Source organism: Callorhinchus milii, unplaced genomic scaffold, assembly GCF_018977255.1.
Source record: "Callorhinchus milii isolate IMCB2004 unplaced genomic scaffold, IMCB_Cmil_1.0 Scaffold1, whole genome shotgun sequence".
Lineage (NCBI taxonomy): Eukaryota > Metazoa > Chordata > Chondrichthyes > Chimaeriformes > Callorhinchidae > Callorhinchus > Callorhinchus milii.
Window position 1 is genome coordinate 117670552 of NW_024704742.1, and position 25225 is coordinate 117695776.

Genomic DNA, 25225 nt, shown 5'->3' on the forward strand with positions numbered 1-25225 from the left:
CTGAAACCATATCTGCAAAGACTACAACAACAAGAATACATTTGTATAGCGCCTTTTACATCGGGAGGACGTCCCAAGGCCCCGGACAGGGTACAGCGTTTCAGACCCGAGCTGGGGTCAGCGGGGGAGGGGAGGCGAAGGGGGGTGGTATTGTCGAAGAGGAGATTAATAAGACTAGACTTACAGTAACAATAAAATTAAAATAACAGTAATGCACAGGACATATGTACATGATGGCATGAACAAATACCTGCATGTAATTTGTAAAGCATGTTTGTAAAGTGCTTTGAGAAGTTCTCCTACGTGAAAGGCACTATATGAGTGCAATTTTTGTGTTGTTTAGGATATATTCTTTAAGTGCTAAGATGGACATGATGGTAATCAACAAATACTGTACATACAGTCGTTTATGTTTTGGATACTTTATTGAGATCACGACTCCCTACTGAGATCAGTCCACTGTGATTTAAATTCCTCAGTCATTGGGGTGTTTCCACTGTATAAATTGATCTGTAGTTCTAAATCGTGATGATGATAATGAGTTGACACTGAGATTAATACAAAAGAGAGCAATTTAGAAAACTGGTTAGCAGTGGAAATGCTGCACTTGGCCTCCTGTAGAAAAACGTTCTGATTATTAGTCTCTAAAGCTTGACTTTATCTTGCTGCAGAACCAGTTTCTAATGCTGGGGCACTTTTTAATCATTTTCCAAACTCAAAGATTTAATCGTTGCAAGACTAATGTACAACAATTTCTTTGCTTTTTCTCATTGTAACTCTGTGTGTTTCAAGTAGTGCCTTGTTCTTTTGGCCAATTATGAAATCACTTATTTGAATCACCTTAATACAGTTATACAGTTATAGAAAGATTATTTGGGACCTTTCAACATATAGACAATCTTAAAAAGGCACTTGCAAATCTACAACGATGGAGGAAAGTGTTTAAGAATACCCACTATGTTTAAGAGTACCCAAACCAGATTCAGAGTTCCACATACTTATGCCACTTATACATGGAAATTTCATTGTGTCTGCAATGGACCCATTCTGCTTACCTAAGTAGGTGAAACTTGGTAACCAATTGCGACCGACAAACAGTCGTTAATTTTAATTTTATTGACTATCATTTCTGCAAAGCTAAGTTCAAAAGTAGACTTGTGATTGAATATTTGTCACGTGTTTTTAGGTTGAAGATCTCAGTAAAGAAATGCTTGAAAGAAAAATGAAAGAAATGAACAGAATTGACACAGAAGTTCAGACTGATCTTTGTATTGCTGATCACCACACAGGTAAGAATTGGTTTAAATTAGATCAGTCTCACTCTGGGAAGAAATAGTTTGAGAATGTCATTCACTGCATGTGACACACTGGCTGCCATGTTCGCTTGCAAACACAGTCATTACCTATTGCAGAAAAATCCTGTGAAGTATATTGTCAATTCACTTTACAGCATATTCTGTGAAGCATTTTGAGATGTCTAGAAGACATGAAAAGCGCTATATCAAATGCAAGGATTATTATTATTGAGATGTTTCACCAATGTTTTGGCAATTGGTTGCCACGTTTCACCTATAAAATACAGTCAATTCACTTTACAGCATATTCTGTGAAGCGCTTTGAGACGTCTTGAAGACGTGATAAGGCCCTATATCAAATGTAAGGGTTATTATATAATGTAATAATCATAATAATTTATTATTACTACTAATACTCAATTATTTTTTTTGTATAAATTATTATTCATAATATATTGTTATTAATAATATAAGTGACTATTAAATGCAAGCATTATTATGGAAATCATAGCAATATAGGATTGTTTAAAATGCTCAGAGTGAAATGTTGTTATTCCTCTTGTTAATGCATAAATGAAAAGTTCACCTTCAAAATGGTAAGAATGGACATGTATTTATCTATATTTGGTGTTGAATTGTCAACCCCATCCAATTGAATGTTTAAAATTTTAAAAATGTACTTAATCTGAAGATTGTCTAGAAGATTCTATGAATTGATTGGTAAATGCATAGATCTTCATTTCTCTTTTTATTTCTCAGGCTATTACCATAATGAAACTCAGGATTCTCATCAGGCGTTGAACAGTGATCAATATGACAATGGCAATATGGTAGAACCTGAAATTCGTGGAGACCTTGAAGAAATTCAGGATGAGACTCAGGCCTCTGCTCAGTTGCAAGCACAGGTTCAGGTTGATGACTACCAGTACACAGAGTATACTTCTGGTAGCCTATCACTGCTAGATGTATATGGAGACCATAACAGCATTGATCAAAATGCAGAGGTGGGTAGCCAACTGTTGCAATAGAACCTGTTTCATTGTTGTCGTTTCTCCCCGGTCATCACCCCCCATCTTATTAATTGCTTTCTTGCTGAAATATTAATGCTTGGTGTAAAACATCAAGAAACTGAAAGATTAGCTGAATTATTTGGGAGTTTCATAAATAAACTATTGTAACTGATTGTGCAGCATTTGATTTTAAGATCTTTCTCTTGACTAACTAAATAGTTGTAAAACAATTTCAGTAAAATCATTGTTAAATGTAGGGAGTAATGTTATGAAATGAAATGGGTACAAAGAGCACTAACCAAAATGTACATTCACTAAGTTCTATCCCTGGGGCTTTTCTTATCTAAAATGCTTGGACAACTGGATGAGCAATTACCATGTACTTGGAACAAAAAAAATCCTGTAAATTGATTTACAAATCTGCATATTGTAATAAAATCCTTGCATTTGATATTATAGGTTCAGTTTCTCAATGTAATTGTATCCCATTGTCATTGAAAATGTCCCAAGTGATTTTCCAGACAGATGTCAGAATTAATAATTACTTAGTTTAAACCAAAATTAACAGCTTACAAAATACAAATACATTTTATTAATTAATTTCATCTTTTACTTTAAGGAATCTGAGAATACTTCACTGGCAGACAGTTTACGTGCCACTGCAGAAGCTGCTATGTCACAGACTGGGTTCACCTATGACGACAACACTGGAATGTATTATGATTATACCACAGGCTTCTACTATGATTCGGTAACTTTATTGAATTGATATATCTTGTCTTTCAATTTTTTTTCTCGGCTTCATTATTGAATATTTTAAATAAAGCAATGTTAGGTACTACTGTAAACAAACTGAAGAACAAATCTACTAATCCTCTTGAGTAAAAGTCCCATGAGTTTTCTTTTAAAATTAAATATACTTAACACTCAAATGTGTAGCATTTCTATCAGGAATCAGGAGTGACAAACCTAGCTGATTTGTTTTCTCTATTCTTCTGAAGCCTGTAGAAGAGCGAGCTCCTGGTGACATCAGTGAGTTCAGCACAGACCAGGATTCAAACCTGGGAACTTCTTGCTCTCTGTGGTAGTTTCATACTGGGCAATGGCTTTACCAACTGAATTATAAAGAGAGATTCCATGTGAATTTTTAATAGTTTTATTATCATTTTCTCGCCAGCACTCTTAAAGACTGCACTAAATGAAACACTATATGGTACCTCAACCGAAAGGATGGAGAGGCTTCCTGCTTCTTGTGCATGCCATTCCCACTTGATGATTGTCTGCGAGGAATTGGAGAAGAGAGACTCGGGTTAAAACCCTTCTGTGCTCCATGTTACTGTATGAGGAAGTATCCCACTTGCACTTAGTGCCACATTCAGTTGTTCGCCTTATTTCAATTCAGGAATTTGTGTATGTAGGTTTTTAGACTTGATACTTACCACTGCATGATGCAACATGTTAGGACACCAATACATTGTAACCTGCATTGCATCTTATTGAAGTTTTTTTTAATATGGGGGGTGATATGAATTTCTGCATATTAAAGATTTCCAACCAATTTTTTTTCATTAAGGCAAGCCAACTCTACTATGATGCGCACAGCGGTATTTATTACTACTATGATGCAGAGAGTGGCCGATACCAGTTTCATTCTCGAGTGGATCTACAGGCATACCAGTGCACAGCAGAACAGAATCCAGAAAAGAAAGTGAAGAAAAAACGAAGAGGAGTAGAGAAGATTGTCACACAGGAAGAAAAGGTATGATATACACTACTCTGTTAGCCTCAGCGCAGCTGAAATTAAATACCACATTTTTGTTAAGATAAAGTCTATAAAGATTTCCAAATTGTCGGCATTATGAGACCCGAGTGTTCCCTGTTCTCACAATGACCAAACCAGGGGTGTAACTGAGATAAAGACTCTTGATTACTTTTGAGTTATTTAACCTCAGTTTCACCTGCAATTTCACTAGCAGGTACCAAAATAATTGGAACAGGTTTCGGTGGCATCGCCATAAGCTCTAAAGTCTTCCATCTTCAAGTATCAGTGTCAGCAAACCAGCATCGACCAGTGCTTAGATGAGTGTCTGCTGATGCACCACCTTCTCATTCATCACATGCCAAAAATCAATACTGACCTTGCTGTACTTCAAGACATCCTTGGTGTGGGTGCTTTGGACACTGAGGATGTCATTGTTGTCTTTGCCCCTCTTTGCCTAGGCAGGTTATTGCTGCTTTTGTCACCCAGTCTTGAATAATTAATCCAATAACTTTCAATAGGAATGATATGAAGTTATTAGGAGTTGTTTATGGATTGACACCCCAAATAAACCCCCCTGTGTTTATTTAATCTTTTGCCTTTTCACCCAGTTGGGCTAACAGTATCAAAAAAAAGTTTCTGAGCATTTCAGTATCTGAACGTTGTTGATCGTGGATCATTAGTCCTTGAGATCAATATTACATTAAGAATAGTTTTGGATTTTTTAAATAAGATATGGATGATATCCACTTGGAGACCACGATTTATTTCAGTAACATCAGTGTCCTGGTGCATTCCATCTTATACTGCTGCAACCTATAACTGAACAGATAGCAGATCAAATCAGCATCTGAACACAGGTTAGCATTTTAGATTTGATTCTTCATCAGAACTTGCCAAACTTGTTTTTTGAAACAATGGCCTTGGAGTGAGGAGGAAAGAGTCACTTTATGGAACAAAGTGGGGTAAATCAAGATTTTTTTTAGGGAGAAATTATTTAAACAAAAATCAATAGGCCATTAGGAGAGTGTGAAATGCTGCGAAAAGAGGAACAAAAAGAATCATAAGGGAAAAGTAAGCTGCTGTTTAAAGATGTTGAAGTTAATGTTCAGACTTCTGAGCTGAAATATGTCTAGAAATTTAAAATTTGGTATATGAGGGAGGGCAAGGATAAAGAGGTCTGATTGATTGGGAGGGACCACGGTAGTATTAAATAATAATAATCCATGCATTTGATATAGCGCCCTATTACCTTGCAATGTCAATGTATTTTGCAGGATTTTACGGTGGAGTGAGTGACTGTATTTTGACTGAATGAACGGATTCACTAAATGTTCTTCTCAATCTCCCAACATAAGCAGATTTTCATGTGTTTGAATTGTGCTCCGGGACGCTACCCTGGGTGAAGGGCGCTATATAACTGTAAGTTGTTGTTGAATTGAGGTGTAATGAGGAAGCTTTCCTGATGAGAGTTTTGGGGAAATCATTGAGTGCCTACTCGAGATCCCAGATTCATGCTGTTTCAGTACTAGTTGATATTGAGCCTTTATAAAATACCTTCAGGGCAGGTTAGTCTCTTTTTTTCCAAAATGTGCAGACCAAAGAGTCAGTACCCAACAGAGTTCAAATATATTATTTTACTGATAGGGCAAAATGTAGCGAGTTTTTATTTGCCAAGACCATCAATATTAGAGTTTGAGGACGATGGTGAGCCAAGCTACAGGCGCGATAAGTTGAAACGTAGCCTAGTGTGTTTTGATGTCTTAGTCTTGAGATATCATTGTGGCTGTGGAGCATTCTGCTATCTGCTCTCAGTGGGTAGAGGAATAGACTATGGTTCGTTTTCATAAACATAAAAACTGCTCAAAAGCAAAGGCTTGAAGAGCTGTGGGTGTTCACTTTTGTACGCAGCTGTTCCTCTGATGCTGTTCCTCCTGTCCTTAGGTCCTGCAAATGACAGATTCAATGGCTAAAGTGAAGATTTGTTACTTGAGAAGGCCAGACTCTGCAACAGGTAGATCAATAACACAGGGCATATCAATTTTGGCAACAGGCATCTAATGATAGGAATTAGTTAAACAGGACTAACTATATTGTGTTCAGCCTTGAACACATAGACTTTTTAAAATATAGTAGAACACTTATTTAAGAAAAATGTCTTGTAGTATATATACAGTGCTGTAAAGCCCATTTTGAGTGCACTTTTGGTGCTATGTTTCAGTGTGGGAAAATACCAGATAATACTATCCTACAAAGAGCATGTATTCATACAAAGATTTTGCAAGAATGAAAATAATTTAACAAGCATCATGCCTGAACTTAAGTTTTCATTGAAATTCTTAAAAAAAAACTCTAGATAGGTGAAGCAAGTGCCTTAAAATGTACTGATTAAGAAGATTTCATTTTATGGATAAGAATCCCTAGTGATTTAAAAGGGCCACTTAGTGAATTTATTATAATTTCATAATTATTATAATTTTTCTACAAATTATTAGCAACAATCAAATTACTAAACAGAGGACTACAATACTTGTAGACAGTCTGTTTCTCTATTAAGTCCTATATTTGCTATAAAGCTTCTGGAGTAGGTAGTAAAATGAAGCTAAACCTTTGCACAGTACTAGGTACAGTAGCATAGTATTGTAATTGCCATCAATTTACAATCTATATGGAGGCATTCATTTTCTATGTAGAATACTATGTGCTGTAGATTGTGAATTAAGAGCCAATATAAATGAGGCTGGAGTCCAATGATAACTGAATTACCTGGAGTATCTTTGTTTCTAGAAACAAGAACATACTCTGGACAGTTAGACTAGACTATTAACTGATACAGTGGAGTCTTTTTGTAAAGTGGTATTTCAGGACCATGGAATCCCAACCTGCCATACAACAAAGCCATTAGGTATATACTCACTTCCTGATTGCTGACTGGCTCTAGTGCTGAATAAAGGCGGACTTTGGTTTTCCTGACTATATTATATTTTTCACTGAATACATTACTTGCTTACCTAGTGTTGAGGATTATGATTTTAGTGATATTCAAAACAACAGTCCATTTTCGTTAAAATATTAATTGTAAGATAATCAGACTGCATATTGTATCATATAAACTGGAATTCAGTTGCTGATGTATTAAAATACCAAGTCATGGCACAAAACAATTTCTGTGTTCCCATATAAAGGAGCAAGTAGTAAGTATGAAGTGATTCTATAATAATAATAATCCTTGAATTTGATATAGCGCTTTTCATCCACCCAATCCCCACTCCTTAACTCCAAGCTCCGCCTCGTCGCTCCTCTACTCTCCAACACTATCAATCTCTCCCTGTCATCTGGCACCATTCCCATCCCCCTAAAAACAGCTATGATCACCCCCATCCTAAAAAAAACCCTTCCCTGGACCTATCCCTGCTTTCTAACTAACAGCTCATCTCCAACCTCCCTTTTCTTTCCAAGGTCCTTGAAAGAGTTGTTGCTTCCCAGCTCGCTCATTGGAGTCCTGTAGCTCAGTGGTTAGAGCACTTGCCTTGCAAGCGAGACACCTGGGTTCAATACCAGGCAGGGCAAAACTTGGGCAAGTTTCCTTACTCCACACGCCTAGTAATAATCCCTCCAAAACAAAACAATAATAAATTGGTCATTTTCAATCCACGACTGTTTGTGGAACACTGCTGTGTGCAATTGGCTGCTGTGTTTCGCCCACAAATATACGGTCAATTCACTTTACAGTATATTCTGTGAAGCGCTTTGAGACGTCTAGAAGATGTGAAAAGTGCTATATCTAATGCAAGGATTATTATTATTATTATTCCTCTCCAACCACTTCATGAGCCTCTCCAATCGGGTTTCCATGCTGCTCACAGCGCGGAAACTGCTCTAGTCAAGGTGACAAACGACATCCTGTCCATCTGTGACCAGGGCTCCCTCTGCCTCCTCATCCTCCTCGACCTCTTTGCTGCTTTCGATACTGTAGATCACTCCATCCTCCTCCACTGCCTCTCCTCTCACCTCAACCTGCAAGGTTCTGTCCCTGAATAGTTCAGGTCTTATCTCTCACACCATCTCCAATTTGTCTCCGCCGACAGTTTCTCTTCCAGCCCCCACACAGTCTCATGCAGGGTTCCTCAGGGCTCTGACCTCGGTCCCCTTCTCTTCAACCTCTACGTGCTCCCCCTTGGTGACATCATCCGCAGACATGGGGTCAACTTCCACATGGATGCGGATGAAACCCAACTCTATTTCTCTGCCTCCACCCTCGATTCAGGACAACTGACGTCCTGACAGACTGTCTGTCAGACTTCAAGTCCTGGATGAGAGCAAACTTTCTACAGCTGAATGTCAGCAAGACCAAGGCCCTTGTGATTAGCTCGCACCAGCTCCTCAGCGCCTCAGGCACTGGCAGCACCACCATCCATGGATGTATCTTCCACCTCACCAAGCCAGTCAGGAACCTGGCCATTTTGTTCGATCCTCAACTGTCCTTTCTCGCCGTGACCCGCTCTGCCTTCCCCCACCTCCGCAACATTGCCCGACTCCTCCACTGCCTCACCCCTCATGCCGCCGAAACCCTCATACGCACATTCATCACCTCAAAGCTCAACTACGGAAACTCCCTCCTTGTCGGCCTCCCCAACTCTTCCCTCCACAAGCTGCAGGTCATCCAGAACTCTGCAACTCGTGTCCTCTCACACCCCGCTCCATGATCCCATCACCCTCACCAGGCTCTGTGACCCCATCACCCCCACCCTCACCCAGCTCCACTGGCTCCCCATCCCTCAGAGGATAGAATTAAAAATCCTCGTCCACACTTTCAAGGCCCTTCGCAGCCTCACCCCGCCTAACTCATTGACCTGCTGACCCCCTATCACCTGTCCGCTCCCTCTGTTCAGCAGGCTCCAGACTGCTCCATGTCTCCCGCCTGACCTGCCCTACCATCAGTGTCTGGCCTTCAGCCTCTATGCCCCCACCCTTTTGTTGAAATATACGGGCTATCACCTCAGGATACATTGGTATATTTCAAACAGCAACTGAACGTTCCAGGAGGTTTGATAGTTAAATTGTTAAAAGTAACTTTGGTGACGGGTTGAGGTTAGCTTCTGATTACATTTCATATTTTCCTGGATAGATGTTCACTCCTCTGAGATAATGAGCAGTCGGGTCCTCGAGCAAAGATGTAAGAACAATGGGCCACAGAAAGGAAAGGCTGCAGCCTCAGACACCTGCCGATCTCAAGGCTGAGAAATAAGCAGGTTGCGGAAGGCTGCCCAGAAGTTGTCCATATCTCCTTGCAAAGCAGGCCGTGAAGGGTGGGGGCTATCCCTGTGACAAGGGGAGGTGGAGTTAGAAACACATAAAAGAAAGATGTAACTTTGAAATAGTTGTGTAGAGGATTAGCGCACTTCCCAGTGGAATCAATATTGATCCTACTGTATCTGTGTATATGTACAGGGATGAGGGAATTTACCTCCTGTAAGAAAGTGACCATTAAAAGTGAAAGAGAAGGAGCAGTGAGTAATATGATTCTGATTCTGTCCGTTACCTGATATATCTATAAGGGATACAGTGTAGCTGATTTGTCTGTTCAAACGTTAATGAAACCTATATTTGAAAGTTATGTGGTGTCAAGTAAAATTACCTACAAATTGGTAAGGAGAGTGTGCATTCCGAGTCGTTGATCAGGATGGGAGCCCATAGGGTAAACCACTCTAAAATACCTGGACGAAAATTACAAATTTACGGTGGTCGGAGTATAAGGTTTAAACAGGCAGACCAGTCTGGTCAGAGGAAAATTGTTGGTAGAGGCGAGCATTAGAAAGTTAGAAAACATTGTGCGTAAAGTAATGGTAAATGAATAAGGGTTTAGGAAAAAACAGACCAATACTGGTCGATCTTTATGTTGAAAAGATTGGAAAAGCCGTGCTGTCTGAAGGGCTTGAGGGAATGTACGGATCAATGGAGCACCATTCCGATCTGTTTCAAGGTGCAGTCGAATGGTTAGATGAAATGCCAGGGCTGGAAAAGTGACGATCGATAAGGTTATGAGATACGCTATATATTCCGCGATGAAGATCAATTTAGCTACGGTGCAGAGGTTGCAATAGCAGCTTCAGGAGGAGGCGGTCAGGCTGGAATTAGAAAGGCAGGGAAGGAAAAATGATCCAGAATATTACGGCAAGCAAACGAAAAAGCTGGAATCAGAAAGGCTGGAAATTGTGGATGGTCTGAGAGCTCGGGTCAGCGAGTCGAGCGGGATGGTCGGCACGCAGCAAGGTGTCGTAAATCTAGTAACACAGCATGGGTTAGAAAACATAGCCAAGGCTCGGCAATGCAGGGAGTTAGAAAATCAAGTTAAACTCCTCTAGTAGAAATTGTCAGACGCTAGGGGAGCATTACGAGAAGAGATAAGCAGGAGAGGGACAAGTATGAAAGAGAACCATCAGGAGTGCCAGCGGCAGATTAGCAAATTAAAGATAGAGTTGGGATTCCGACAGACTCGGGTAGAGGCAGTCCAGTGCCTGCCAGCCGATCAGGAGTTGGCAATGGGAGAAAAGGAGTTGAGCAATGATGATGTGGATTGGGATTGACTGAGTGATGAAGCTGCTAGTTATGGGGAAGGTGACCCTTATGATCCTATGGTTAAAAAACAGTCAGGTGGTAGTGATAACCCAAAGTGGTGTGCATAATGCCCAAGGAGATGTGGTCCATCAGACCACCACATCAGTTCCCCTTAAACGTGGGGACCGTCAGGCTCTGGTGACCGCATTTGGCCCAATCACTACGGGACAGCATCCCCTAGCTTTCCGTCGAGATTTAAGTACCTTTGTCCATTTGCCGTGCTGAGTTAGAGACAGAGAAAAGGATTCTGTTATGGGCAATGGTGCCAGAACTACAAGTGAGATTGCCAGTAAATTTGTTTCTTCGCACCACTACCTTCCAGGCACTTAAAGAGGGAATCAAAGTATTGAGTCTCGTATTGGGGGGAATGAATGTGACGAAATAATTGAATGAGGTCTGTCAGGATTTTAGAGAACACCCCCTAACCTTTGATAGGAGGCTAATGGAATTATACAAAATGTCCTAACATGATCCGTTTCTCTCTGGACAGGAAAACCATGATGTAGAACCCTACAGACAGCTGTTTTTAATCAAATTACATTCTCGGGTTAAAACAGCGCTGGGAATAGCGGCCACTAGTCATACGGCTTGGGGCGAACTAATTAAGGTGGTTACTCAAGCCTGGAATAATCACTGTATGAACTTTCATGGTGATGACCCCCAGGGTAAAGAAATTAAAAAGGAAGTTTGCTTTGTAGAAGAGTCGGACCTCCCAGACCAAATTCCCGGGGCCTGCCAACTCCGAATCAAAATTGGGAATCCGGACGAGGAAATGAGGGAAGAGATAGAGGTGGGGCGGGGAGGGCGCCACATCACCAGGACCCGATCAGGGCTCATTTTATAATTGCAGATGAGCGGGACATTGGACCCAACAATGCCCCCAGGGTCGCGGGTTCCGCCGTAATCAACCTCCCCAATACTCCTCGGCTAACAACTCCAGATCATCGTTTACCAATGAACAGCTAAAGGAGTTGAGAGCAATTTTTAAAGGCGAACAGAGCAAACCAGGTTCGACCCCACAGGTCAGCCAAATCAGTCAGGTCTCAGCTTCTGCTCCTCCCCTCCCCTCGGATTCCCAATGACGGGATGCAGCCTCCCTTGCGCACCCACCCCATGCATTTCCCATTTCATCGAGACCCTTCTATCAGGTCCTGAACAATCAACCCTACGTGAGAACCTGTGGTGAATGGAGGCCCACCGCAACTGATGTTGGTCAACTCAGAATCAAGTGTCACTATTCAACATTCGGAACAGCCTTCCCAATTTCCCCACGTAACTGCGCCACTCTCTGCAGGAGTTTGATGGAACCGCTCAGTACGACGTGCAATTAACCCGTTGTCTCTTTTCTTTCCCCCAATACGATTTATCAGTTGTGGAGCCCATCGCTATGTCCATGCCCACCAAGCATGGTATAATGGGTTCTGATATATTATTAAACCATACCATCACAATTGATTATGTAAACCAGTGACTTTGGACGCACAACCCGTTAGGAAGTGGATTGACGGAATACCCCATTGAAATTTGGGATTCCCACTCTGTTCACAATTAAAAAGGCTAAAATACACCCTCCGCTAAAACAGACCCTAACTCCCAGTTTGCCAAAATATTTAAGAGCCACATTAAGAGTAATGTGGTGTCAAATAAAATTACCTAAACTTTGGAACTCCATCCCACAATGCCTTTGCCTTGCTCCCTCCCTTGGCTAATTCAAGACACGACTCAAGACCCTCCTTTTTGACTGTGCCTTCAGTCACCCTCCTACCCTCTCTGCTCTCCCTCATCCCAACCCTGCCCCCCCACATGCTCAAGTTCTGATCTCTGATTGTTCAGGGCCTTGGGACATCCTTCTGACGTGAAAAGCGCTTTACAAACATAATTTTGTTGTTGTTTCCATTATACCTGTAGAAGACAAAGCTTGTAAGCATAAGCTCATGGAATATTATATATCCAATAGAGTACTGCAGATTGTTTTTCTGAAATGTTTGCTGACACATTCTTAAAGCGTTGAGGATCAATGAGATTTTAAAGTTTTGAGGTTCAATTTGTCGTCACCAAATGCCATAAAACATCTTTGAGTCAGATCCTTGAAATTTGATTTTTGTACTGTTTCCTCAAAGGATACTGAAGCTGAAGTAAAGAAAGCTTCAAGTAATGGCACTTCCCAGGATCAAGGAGAAGAGAATGTTGTATTGTCAGAGGAGTCCATAAAAAGACGAAAGAGAGTAAAAGTGGAGGATGTCAATCTGGATTGGGCCAAATCTGAATTTAGTCCTAGTGCTGACACAAATATCCAGGATGGCACAGACGAGGATTCAGAAGCTTGGGAAGAGGACAGTGAGCCAGAGGAAGGTGAAATAACAGATTCTGACAAGTGTGGGGATTCTGTTGATGAGGAGATGGATAAAGAGTTCAGTGAAGAAGATGAAGAGAGTGAGAAAGAAGAAGGTGAGTTGCAGTTTACTGTAAATGGAACTATATTGAGAAAAAATATTTGGATTTGTGTGAAATTCAGAGCATAATTTGTACCTTCAACAGAATGTGTTGTGTGTCTACGATGTGGGCTTCATGTGCCTCCTTGCCCTAGATCTCCCTGCCGCCTTCACTGTTAACCATCCATTCTTCTCTGTTATCTTTCCTCACTCTGCTTTTCCACATCTGCATGCTGCTATTTACACATCTGCAGGCATACGGTTCTGGTTCACATGTATGGGGATATACTAGACCTCATTTTTGTATAGGATGTGTCTCTTCCATTCGCACATTATTTAGGACCCAATGCCTTTATTTCTACATTATTTGAGACCTGTCTCCTTTACGTCTACCTTTCTTGGAACCTGTCTCAATTTTAAGGCAGTTGTGTTCACATTTTATGGACAGGGAAGATCTTTTGTGTATATATCCTGAAGCAAGTCAATTTAGTTTAACAGGGCACAGCTTTAGACAAACTGAGTGATATCTGGAGCCATCCTGCGAGGGAAAGCATAGTATTGGCAAATATGTAGCCTGTACAACAACAACAACAAGATTGCATTTATAGAGCGCCTTTCACATCGGGAGGACATCCCAAGGCGCTGGACAGTTGGGTTGGGACCCGAGCAGGGGGGGAAATGGTCAGGATGAGGGGAGGGAAGGGAGGGAGCGAGGAGGGGGTAGAGAGTCAAGAGGGGAAGTGAAGGCACGGTTGAAGAGAAAGGTCTTGAGACCGGCCTTGAAGGAGGAAAGGGAGGAAGCAAGGTGAAGGCACTTGGGGATGGAGTTCCAGAGCCTAGGGGCTGAGAGGCTGAAGGCCTGGCCACCGATGGTAGGGTGGTTAAGGCGGGGGGTGTGGCGGAGACCGGAGCCAGAGGAACGGAGGGTACGGGCAGGTAAGTAGAGGGATAGTAGGTCAGAGAGGTAGGAGGGAGCAAGGTCATGAATGGCCTTGTAGGTGAGGATGAGGATCTTGAATTCGATCCTCTGGGGGATGGGGACCCAGTGCAGGCGAGCGAGGGTGGGAGTGATGTGGTCCCGAAGCCTGGTGCGGGACAGTACACGAGCTGCAGAGTTCTGAATGACCTGCAGCTTGTGGAGGGAGGTGCCGGGAAGGCCGACGAGGAGAGAGTTCCCATAGTCCAGCCTTGAGATGATAAAGGCGTGGACCAGTGTTTCAGCAGCGTGAGGGGTGAGGTAGTGCCGTAGTCTGGCGATGTTCCGGAGGTAGTGGAAGGCGGTGCCAATTGTGGCGCGGATGTGGGGAAGAAAGGACAGCTCAGGGTCGAGCAGAACACCGAGGTTCCTGATTGGCTTTTCCAAGTTTGATCTGCTCCAGACCAGTCCAAATCATCTACAAATCATCTTTAAATGGAGTCACGCTGAGAATGTTGTGTTGTTTTTCTTATCAGTGAAGTCATCTGAGAAACCTAGCGCTGAGTCTCAGGTAATGTAGAATGCAAGAGAAAATACACTGACGCTTCTTTCTTCTATGGACAAGGTCATTAGTTTGGACAACATGTACTCGTTCTCGGCTGTTACCTTTTTTTAAAAAAAATCTCAAGTTTCAAGGATTGCTGAGACTTGCCTCCTGCTTCACCATGGTGCTCCAGTGGCACCACGTGGCAAAAAATGAACGTGTGTTTTCAGTTGCATTAATGTTCTTTGGGACTTCGGACTGGTTTGAGAGCAGATCCAGATCTACCCAAACGTAGAAAAGCAGAGCTGATGAGCTTGCACCCTAAATCTGGAGGGGGTGGATCCTGTAGCTCAGTGATTAGAGCACTTGCCTCGCAAGGGAGAGACCTGGGTTCAATTCCTGGGCAGGTTTCCTTACTCCACACACCTTTGTTTCCCTAGCAGTAAGTAGGAACCCGGTTGTTAGTCGATTGGCGGATTGCGTTTTGTGATTTGTGCACAGCAATGTGTCACAACCAATTTTATTTTAAAGAAGAGTTCAAAATTTCTGTGTGAGTAACTTCAAATTGATTGTATTGCATATTGCATATTGTATTGCAACACAACTGGTTATTCCCTGTTCACATTGCACATAACATACTCAATACTGTAAAAATGGGGCATTAAATTATTATACAGCTATAGATAAGTTTTTAAAATCTGTTCCCAAGGATACTCAGTACAGGCACAGTGGGTTTCTATGGTGCTTGCTAACAAATCATAAATTTCAAATCTTGCACTCATATAAAGTTTTTCAGTCAGACAGGAATGCTGAGTTGAACAAAGGATGACAGCACTGTGAGGTTATTCTCCTAATGACAATCCTTCAATTTGATATAGCTCCTTATCACGTCATTGAAAAGTCTCAAAACACTTCACATAATATATTGTAAAGTGGATGTACAGGTGCTAATGGGAGCCATGCAGGAAAAAATTTAATGGATTTAAATTTAAGGCTGCAGTAATTGTGGCTCCTTTTTTATATTGAATAAGAATCTTACCAAACATTTTTGTGTTATTTTATATAATAATTAATGCTCACTTTATATTACTTTCTCCTGCACAGGTCAGCCATGGCCTCCCTGTATCCGAGTGACAGTGGTGCGGTCACCAGTACTAACACCTGGTACACTGTTCATCATCACTGCAGTGACGTCAGCTACAATTGGAAGGTAAAGATTGAATAGTGTATATATTAATTTATTTTGCATTAGTTGTACAATAGTGTGGGGATTAGTCATTGATCTTGTGTAATTCCACAACAGTATAACTGTCACAACAGCCAATAGCCAATACCCATTACTACAACAACAACAACAACTTGGATTTATATAGCACCCTCCACACCGTATGGCGTCTCAGAGCTAATCCGAATAGAGCTAATACTAATCCTTAATAAATAATCCTTATATTTAGTCTAGTACCTTCCCCTCAGGAGGACGTATCAAAGTGCTTCACAGGATCTATGACTGTTTCTGTGGGCAAGCGTGGCAGCCAAATTACCCACAGCATTGTCCCACAAACAGCTATGAAACGAATGACCAATTTTATTTGGGGGATTATTGCTAGGACATCGAGAGAAACTCCTCTTTTCGAACAGTGCCATGGGATCTTTAACATCCATCTGAACAGACAGACAGGACCTTGGTTGAACTTCTCATCCAAGGGATAATGCAGTACACCCTCAGCCTAGATTCTATGAGTTCCAAGTCCCAATATGGATCTTGAACCCACAGCCTTTTAACTCAAGAAACAAGAATTCTATCAACTGAGCCAGGCTGACACACATTGTATTCTAATATTTATTTTCTGCACTATGATGAAATAGGAAAAGGTTGTTGAAAAAATATTCCTCAAAACATTCAGTATACAATCCGGTTTCTGTGTTTTATACTTTGTACTATCAAACGCCTGGATAGATCTAAGAGAAACTAGCATTGCCATGAAAGATCATTAATGTGTTCTTTCTGCAACAGTAATATGTGCAGGTGGTGCTTTCCTCAACCCACTGTCCCCATTTACAATGCCAGAAACCTCATGAGTAGTTCTGCATGGTGGAACACATAAGCAAGCGTAGCATTTTGACTGCCAAAATACACTATGGGGTTTTAATTAACAAACTGTATTGATACTAAATGGCTCATTTTGGATTTTGCTGGCTTTTGGGAATTTCACTTCTTTATAGTACAAATTTGATTACAATAGGTACATTGTGGTTCATGAGGCTATTGATAGATTACATGAAGCTATCCCATTTGTTTTTAACGTGATGGCCAGCTTTGCACTAAAATGGCTGACTTCTGTTCATCGGGTCATACTGACATCACTCCCCAGACTGTTGTCCTAGCAGAAACAAATAGGAAGCCAGCAATGACCTGATCACCTCGTAGTCGAACATTTTGTAGCAGGGAAATGGCTGTAGCAGGAGGCTCGCCAGCTGGCTGCAAACACGTGCAATGGAATTGGCCATTGCACCTCATTACAGGATCAAATCTGTTGTGCACAATTGGCTGCTGCATTTCGCCCACAAAATATACAGTTAATTCATTTATTGTATATTCTGTGAAGCACATTGAGACATCTCAAAGATGTGATAATGCGCTATATCAAATGGGAGGATTATTATTATCTAAATCATGGGTTGGGTTTTATTGATGTCAATATGGCTCCACTGTATCAAACTGAAGCTCAATTCAGCTTTGCAAATATTGTCAGGAAGAGCCTAGCCTAGAGTCTGTTGTGTCGTTAAGCAGTTTTGCTTACTGTATAGAATAGTAATCTTTCAATATATTAGCAAACATTAGTGGTTAGGTGTTTGAGCATTTATGTATGAGAAATTGGTGACAAAAATAAAGAGCTTTGTTTGAGAGTTGTGTTTATTTTGTTAAGTATGGTTGTTTCCTTTACAGAGACAAAGATATGGATCATACCATCAGGTTACCAGAAATGGCAGTTAGTAAGGTTAGTTGCATGGGAATATTATAGCATAAAATTCAAAATATTTTTATTGAAATAAAGCTTAAGACAAATGTATGATATACCACTGTCTTGGTTTATTGCAAAAGGAAGCATAAGCCAGAGGCTTTAAGTCTGCCTTTTTAAGTAAAATCTATTAATTACAAAAATTTAATTCAGTTGAGTATAACATGAAGATAGTCAGTGGATCTTTGAATACACAATACAAAACAGTACACAAGGACGTGACAAAGCGATTGAATATAATGTAACCAGGCTCTATAGATAGATTTTTAAGCCTCAAAGTTTGTAATGTATTTTCCCTCTTGTTTATGTTCCACCCATCATCAACTCAAATTGATCTGAGTAACATTCTGCTAATGTTGCTCTTGATTTGAAAGACGAAAGGGGCATTAGAATGATCCAGTGATTTTTGCCCTCTGAATTTGTATCTCCTTCCATTCAAGAGGAAGCTAGACCGTCGAATGAGGTTGAGGGAATAGAAGAATATGGGAGGGTTCGAGATTTGTGTGGAGTACAAACAGCAGTACAAATTGCTTGAGCCTGTTTCCAAGCTGTACGTTCTGTGTAAATCTCGGTGTCTCAATGTACCATTGTGTAACTACCATTTGTCACAATGTGTTCATTGCTTATGGATTTTTTGTTTTCAAATTTAGTTGATAAATTGAAAATTCAAAAATCACATTAAAAGTATTCATTGGGACTTTTTGATATGAAGAGAATCTTCCAGTGGGAACCATTGAGTGTACAAACTCTTTTAACTGTGTGATACAACTGATACAGCCCAGGTTTAACCTTATGACTTGCAAGTTATGAAGACTTTTTGAATATTTGCTATTTAATAATATTGCTATAGTTGTTTTCCACACACATGCTTTTCAAGTATATGTATTTTGTATGAATGTTTCTCTTTGAATTTCCATTTTGACTAGTTTCATGCCGAGGTATACTTTGACCAAGAACTGCAGCAATACGTGCTAGTTGATCAATGTAGCCAGAATGGGACTGTGCTTAATGGGACCCGGATCTTGACAGTAAGTGTGTTTGTTCTAATCAAACAGTAAGTTGCTTTATTACAATATAGGTGGATGGGATCGCCTTTCAGCTAAAGTGTAGAAATGTTGGTGTTTGGTGCATGCCCCTTGGCAACTGTGAGGACCACAATGCCAATATCAGCTATTTGTTTTTATTGAACCCAATTGAAAGTAACGCACCAAAATGCCAAATACTGCAGATGCTGGAAATCTGAAACAGAAACAGAAGTCGCTGGGAACACTCAGCAGCTCAGGCAGCATCTATGGAGAAAGGAAAGTAAGTCAACGTTTTGGACCACAACACTTAGTCAGAACTGGGGCATGTTGGGAGGGAGAGGCTTTTAAGGGCTAACAAAGAGGGGGGAGGCAGGGCAAGGAAGACAAAGGAGAAAATGGGGTAGAGGACAGGGGATGATGGATTAAAGAGGTGTTAATGATGCAAAACAAAGTGGGGAAAGATTGCAACAAAATAGGCAGACCAGAGAGAGAAAAGATGTGTCTGGGACCCAGATGATGTGATAATGGTCACAGAAGAGGGGGAGGGGGAAGGTGAGCTGTTATGGTCTGAAATTGTTGAAATCAATATTGAGGGCTGTAAGGCCCCTGGCAGATAAATGAGGTTTACTTAAGCTACTGAGAGCTTAAGTTTTTTTTAAAAAAGTTGACTCACTTTCCTTTCTCCATGGATGCTGCCTGACCTGCAGCGTGTTCCCAGCGACTTCTGTTGCTGAAAGTAATGCGTATTGGACAATTTAAAACTGGCTTTTGCTCTGCATAGCTGTATTGCAGCATCCGAATATTATAGGGAGAGAATAGAGAGTTTATACTATTTGTATTCTTTACACCTTACATGTGGAGGTCAAGTAACCTAGCATGCTGTAACTTCCTCCACAGTGTGTGTGTGTAACTAATCCATTACCATTAGGATATTTCTACAAAGTGTCCTGCTATGTTTTCAATACCTTTTGGATTATGCCAATATTACCATCTGACAGATGACTTTGCCATTTAACCCAAATTGGGTTGAATAAAAACGAATAGTTGATCTTGCCATTTTGGTCTATTTACAAAATAGAACAACTAAATCAAGCCAGGCAATAACACCTGGATCACAAATACCTTATAGTAATAGGAAAACCCCAAATGTTTCACTTAAAGCTGAAAAGTCTAACAGCTGAGTTAAAGAGCAAAATTATTGAAACTCATGAACCTTGAGATCCACTTTTTTTTACTTAAGCTCTCAGTAGGCTGAAGAATGTTGGCATTTGTTACTATATATATTTTGAAAAAAACTTTTTGATATTAGTACTAAATGATATCAAATACTCCTGGCTACACAAGCTGTCACTGAGGCGCAGAAGAATTCTTGTTTAGATGGGGAAATTACGTGTGTTTAAATTTAAAAATGGAAGATTTTAGATTTGATTTATAAGATAATTTTGGAAATCTTAGAAATTTTCAATTTCTTATTTGGGGGGAAAACATTAAAATTAATTCCAAAAAGAACTGTAAGAGCTGTTGTTTCTGCTGTCAGTTAATATCCAGATAATTATTTCAGCGAAAAAACAAATGTGATCCTCACGCATTGGAGCATGGAGATGAAGTAAAGATCGGGGAGACAGTGTTGTCTTTCCACATCCATCCAGGAACCGACACGTGCAATGGCTGTGAGCCAGGTCAAGTGATAGCACATTTAAGGCTCAACAAAAAAGAATCAGCAGGTACTTAAAATATAACAAATATGTTATGTTTCGCCCACAAATATAGGGTCAATTCACGTTACAGTCTATTCTGTGAAGCGCTTTGAGACTTCGAGAAGACGCTATATCAAATGCAAGGATTATTATATTATTATTTATTATTATATATGCTGCTAACTTTGTATCTTTGTTCAGAACTAATGCAAAAGGCTGCAAGCAGTTGTGTAGTGTTTGTACCAAATTAATCATGGTAGCCATTTAGATTTGTCCAAGGCATTGACATTCCTCTCTGAACTTTCAGTTTGTGTTGTAGTGGGAGCCACTTAATGTTGTGTTTTTGATTAGTTGGGTATCTTCCACATAGAGAAACCAATCATTATGCTTAACAGTATCCCAAACCAGAGAGTTCCTACACATTGAGATTTCTATGACTGGATTGGAATGTGCACTCCTCCCAGGAGGGAGGGATCCTGCTTACCTAATTCCAATGGGTATGGGCGCAGGTTGGCAAAAGCCAAGGCCTTCAGGGTGGTCAAAGGACCTTTCAGGACAGCCTGTGACGTGCCAGCTACCTGATGTTCTAGAGATCCAAGTTCAATACAGCATTCCAAGCCTACTCAGAACTAGCTGCTTAATCCATGCCCTCGTGTGAGAGGCTTTAGTAAACAATATGTTTGCTGTGAAGCTGATTCCCTCAGAGTGCCAGCAGCAGGTCAGTTGTTGGTAGTGCAAGGCCTTCCTCCTTGCAGATGCTTTCTATTTACTCCAAATCCACCTGACTACTTGGCTCTGGGCTTTACAAATGGACTGAAGGAAACCCATCTGCAGCATGTCCAGGAGCTTGGAACCATGAAAGAGAACTGTTTGGACACATGTATTATACGGCAGATGATATTTTGGCCTGACAATCATGTGGAGTAAAATCATGTTGCACTTAAAGTTTACTTTTTGTTCACAAAATGTCAGTTTAGCAGTTGTGCTCTTTTTGACCTCACCTTTCAGGATTCATAATTTATTTACTTTCTGCATGGGCGCATATTATTGTAGAAGCTCTGGATCAGTAAGTGATTATTCTTTCTTTACATTTAGTGTCCAAAATGTTAATTTAGGTGAATTATTGTTTTTGTTTTGTAGCTGTTCCAGTACTAAGCAAGGAGGAGAAAGATAAATTACGACGACGAGAATTAAAACAAATTCGGGTCAAATATGGTTTGCAGGTAGATTTTTATTGCAATTGTTTTCAATTGTCAGATTTTGCTTATACCTTTAGCTGTCAGCCTGGCTCAGTTGGTAACACTCTCACTTCTGAATCAGAGATTGGGAGTTCAAGGCTCACATAAAAGGTAAAACCTTGTGGTCTATTCTGACACTCCAACCCAGTGTTTGCAGAACGCTGCGTTGTTGAAGGTGCTGACCTTCAGATGAGCCGTTAAACCAAAGTTCAGGTGATTGTTACAGATCCCATGAACTGAATGAAAAAGAGGAGGGAGTTTCTCCCAGTCCTCGCAACTGACCAACAATCTCCCTAATACAAATGACGATTAGACTATTAGCTACAAATGAAAAGATTTGGAAATTTCCTTATCCTTTTGACAGGATTTGTTTAACAAAACGGTAGCTGTGAAAGATAAATATGATTTAAATCAAAAAGTTATACTTTTTCTTATGAATTAAGGCAAAACTATCCTGTTTCCAATTGAAAATACTGTACAGAGCTCATTAGTTCTCTGTAATGTACTGTATACTGTTTATAAGTGTAACTAACAAATCTGTTAATTTTGTAATTAGAACTTGATTATTATGCTTTATTTCACAGCTGTTAGGCACTCTTAGAAGCTACCTGCATGAAGGATCCTATATAAATGCAAGTTGTTGTTGTACTAGCACTAACATAAAGATTGTGTCAAATGCTGACTTTAATTCACTCTATTAGTATAATACCTTTCATAATCAGTCATGATTTTCAATATTGTTTTTATTGTGTTTTCTGTGTAGAACAGTGCATATGAGGAATGCGAAGCGTTAAAGAACCCAGCATACAAAGACCGAGCTGGTAGACGCAGACATGTAGTTGGCAGCGATTGCATTTACCAAAAGGATGACGCCCCAGCTTCAGTCAATGTGTAAGTAATTATAGACGCAACGTCATGAATCGTTATCAACAATGGACCTCCCTGTCGGTCACCCTCCACTGCTCCTGATCCCAATCCCCTGCTTTGTCCAAATCCCTGACTGTCCAGCACCTTGGGAAGTCATCCTGAGGGGAAAGGCGCTATACAAATGTAATTTGTTGTTATTGTTACTCTAAATACATGTTAGACCTGGGAATGCAGCAGTGATCCTATAAGTCTATGCCCAGCCCAGTTTTAATTTCCTTGTACCTAAGGCAGTCATCAAGCAAATAACTGTCATATGGAGCTCTTCTGATGTTAGGAGTAGGTTTCAACTTCAAAACTTTGTGCAATAAATATTCATGGGCATTCATTCACCTTAGTGCTCAGTACATAGAAACAGGAGTTTCTGTGCCATTCAGCCCCCCCGAACGTGTTCCGCCATTCTATAAGACCATGGCTGATCTGTATGTCAAGTCCAATTGCCCAGTAACTACCTGCCCTTGCCCTGTATCCCTTAATACCCTGACCTAACAAACATCTATTCACCTCAGTCTTGAAAATGTGAATGGATCCAGCATCTACAGCCTTTTGAGGGAAGAGTTCCAGATTTCCACTACCCTTTGGGTGAAAAACTGCTTCCTAATTTCACTCCAAAATGGCCTCACTCCAATTTTGAGATGATGGCCCCTTGTTCTGGATTCCCCTACCAGAGGAAATAATTTCTCTGTAACTACCCTATCGAATCCCTTTATTATTTTAAAAAATCTCAATTAGATCACCCCTCCAACTTTTAAACTCAAGGGAATAGAGACCAAAATTTATGCAACCTGCCCTCATAATTTAACCCTTTAAGGCCTGGTATCATTCTGGTGAATCTGTGCTGCACTCCATCCAGAGTCAATATATCCTTCATGAGGTTCAGTGCCCAAAACTGAACACAGTACTCCAGATATATATAAATGGAGTCCTGGAGCTCAGTGGTTAGAGCGCTCGCCTTGCGAGCGAGAGACCTGGGTTTGATTCCCGGCAGGACGAAACCTTGGGCAAGTTTCCTTACTTCACACGCCTGATAATAATCCCTCAAGAAATAAAATAAAAATTTGGTCACTCAATCCACGACTGTTTGTGGGACACTGCAGTGCACAATTGGCCGCCGCGTTTCATCCACAAAATATAGTCAGTTCACTTTGCAGTATAAATGTACAATAACACTTTACAGCTTCTGTGAAGCGCCTTGAGATGTCTAGAAAATATGAAAGTGCTATATCAAAAGCAAAGATTATTATTATATAATATATATTATGGTAAAAAGCTGAGGCCCCAGTACAGACCCCTGAGGGACACCATTTGTCAAGCCCCGCCAATCAGAGAACGTTCCTTTTATCCGTACTTCTTTCCTGCCTCCCAATTTCTAAGCCACATCGAAAGGTTACCTTCGATTCCATGCACTTTTATGTTTGCTAATAACCTCATGTGCAGAACCTTATCGATTGCGATCTGGAAGTCCATGTACACAACATCCATAGGCTCTCTTATCCACCATGTCAGTGACCTCCAAAAAATGGAGTTAGATTTGTCAGACATGACCTGGGCCAATAGAAAAGTGCGGACATTTTTGCCAAAAAAAATTGCGGTGCGCACTGCTACATTTTTTTCAATTTATTGATTAAAAACGAAATATAAGGAAATAATATAAAACTTGCAAAAAAATTAATTGCTTCTTTAACAAAAATTGGGTGGCCACTTTTTTGGAAGGGTGGGGCCAGGCACCAGCGAGGCGACAGGAGCTCACCGTCTCCTGTCTCTCAGAGCCAGCACCTCACACAGACAGAGACCCAGAGAGACACACACTCGGACACAGTGAGAGACACACAAACTGAAAGACAGAGACACGCACATACTCAAAGACAGAGAGACATACACACACTCAGACACAGAGACACACACACACGCACTTTGCATTCCTCATATGCACTGTTCTACACAGAACTCGCAGACATACACACGTTCAAAGACAGAGAGAGAAACACACATACGTACACCCAGACACAGAGACATACACACAGAGACACTCAAACACACACACATATATAGGAGACGTAGACACACACTCAGACCCACAGAGACAATTACAACAGCGGGGCCTCCAAGTGTAGCCCATTTGCGCCACACTGCGCATGCGGGGCAGCTCTGCCCAGTGACATTAGGTAAACAATGCGAGTGGCCCGCATGACCAGAAACTACATTTATGGTGGGTTTGTAGCGGACAGGGGTTGTTGGTGCGGAAAAAGTGCAGCAGCACTTTTAAATTGGCCCAGGACATGACCTAACCTTCACAAATCCATGCTGATTCTTTGATGAGCTCATACTTGTCCAAGCGCTCAGTTATTCTGTCCCTAATGAGAGATTCCAGTAACTTCCCCACAACTGAAGGTGACAGGTCTGTAGTTACCTGGTTTCTTCCTCCGAGTGACAATTCTCCAATCCAAGGGCACAATTCCCAAATATAGAGCTTTGGAAAATTATGATTAACGCATCGGCAATTTCCTCCCCTACTTCTTTTAATACCCATGGGTTGAATCTATCAGGCCATGGAGATTTGTCTATCTGTAGTCCCATTATTTTCTCTATTAAAATTTTTAAAATTTATGTTAAATCCATTTAGTATTTCTCTTTGACTTATTTTTAAGATTCCCTTGTACCACTGGTATTTTTTTCCTCTTCCTCCACTGTGAAAGCTGAAACAAAGTATTTATTAAACAAGCCTGCCATTTCCTTATTGTCCATTA

General features: G+C 40.8%; 1 protein-coding gene across 3 annotated transcripts in view; it reads left to right on the forward strand.

The window, feature by feature from the left end:
* aggf1 (angiogenic factor with G patch and FHA domains 1) overlaps positions 1 to 25225 on the forward strand; it is a 28338-nt gene that overhangs the window by 1850 nt on the left and 1263 nt on the right. For all 3 annotated transcript variants that reach the window (XM_007905383.1, XM_007905382.1, XM_042334757.1), the window contains 11 exons: positions 1187 to 1289; positions 2055 to 2299; positions 2925 to 3056; positions 3879 to 4064; positions 12803 to 13130; positions 15679 to 15784; positions 17522 to 17573; positions 18521 to 18622; positions 20181 to 20343; positions 21457 to 21539; positions 22318 to 22445. In XM_007905383.1, coding sequence (XP_007903574.1) covers positions 1187 to 1289; positions 2055 to 2299; positions 2925 to 3056; positions 3879 to 4064; positions 12803 to 13130; positions 15679 to 15784; positions 17522 to 17573; positions 18521 to 18622; positions 20181 to 20343; positions 21457 to 21539; positions 22318 to 22445 — 1628 coding nt within the window. The remainder of the gene's footprint in view (positions 1 to 1186; positions 1290 to 2054; positions 2300 to 2924; positions 3057 to 3878; positions 4065 to 12802; positions 13131 to 15678; positions 15785 to 17521; positions 17574 to 18520; positions 18623 to 20180; positions 20344 to 21456; positions 21540 to 22317; positions 22446 to 25225) is intronic.